This window comes from Nestor notabilis, unplaced genomic scaffold (assembly GCF_000696875.1).
Source record: "Nestor notabilis isolate BGI_N333 unplaced genomic scaffold, ASM69687v1 scaffold14179, whole genome shotgun sequence".
Lineage (NCBI taxonomy): Eukaryota > Metazoa > Chordata > Aves > Psittaciformes > Psittacidae > Nestor > Nestor notabilis.
Window position 1 is genome coordinate 10078 of NW_009945150.1, and position 934 is coordinate 11011.

The following is a 934-nucleotide window of genomic DNA, read 5'->3' on the forward strand; positions in this document are numbered from 1 at the left end:
TAGGATAGCACCTCTGACTGCACAGCCACCAGCAACAGGGCCTCTGGTCCTGGAGCAACACAGAGCAACCCAGACCCTGCTCAGCACTGGTGGCCCCATGGACCCAGCACATGCATGCAGGGAATGCAGCACTCTCAGACGCTGGAGCCTGCAAGGACTCGGCCCTACTGCACAGCATGTTCTCCAGCTAGTAATGGATGGATTTTCCAGTCAGCTGAAAGCTGAGTGGAGCCTCAGAGGCAGAGGGGACAGGGCTATTCATGGGACAACAAGGCTCCCTGCATTGGCAGCAGGCAGGGGGAGACAGGTACCCACTGGCTGCTGGTGTACCCTAGAGTGCCGGGGACTCTCAGCACTGCTTGACCACCCCAGGGCTTACCGGTGAGTTTGCAGATGTGGCCATCGGGCTCCAGCAGGTAGCCAGGGAGACAGCTACAGTTGTAAGACCCTGGAGTATTGAGGCACGTCTGGCTGCAGGCTTCCTCACCCTGCTCTGTGCACTCGTCTATGTCCATACAGGACAGACCATCATCAGCCAGCCGATAGCCTGAGTCACACCAACATCGCTGTGGGGAAAAGGGCTGTCAGGGTTCCCCCTCAGGGGACACATGAGGCTCCCTCCTGCAGCTAGACTGGGGTAAGCCCCTGGACCACGGCTGCTGGCACTCACAGGGCCCTGGGGTGATGGGTAGCAGAGATGACCGCAGGACCGCTGGCAGGGCACCGAGCAGTTCCTCCCCTCGTCTAAGCCGTCCGCGCAGTCCTGATGGCCATCACACACCAAGGATGCATTCAAGCAGGCTCCCGGCCCACATTGGTACTTGTCACTCTGGCAAGAAGCAGGTTGGCCTGCAAGGACACACAGGGAATGCTGCCCTGAGCCTCACCAATCAGCGGCTTTTGCTCAGCTTGGGCAGATTTGGCTGCCCCCACA

The 934-nt window shown here is 59.9% G+C and overlaps 1 protein-coding gene across 1 annotated transcript in view; it reads right to left on the bottom strand.

Annotated features, from left to right (window-relative positions):
- Positions 1-934, bottom strand: part of LOC104412130 (low-density lipoprotein receptor-related protein 2-like) — an 8937-nt gene that overhangs the window by 4919 nt on the left and 3084 nt on the right. Inside the window, exons 6-8 of the mRNA XM_010022747.1 lie at positions 671-849; positions 380-566; positions 12-49 (exon numbers count right to left, since the gene is read on the bottom strand). Of these exons, the coding sequence (XP_010021049.1) occupies positions 12-49; positions 380-566; positions 671-849 (404 nt within the window). The remainder of the gene's footprint in view (positions 1-11; positions 50-379; positions 567-670; positions 850-934) is intronic.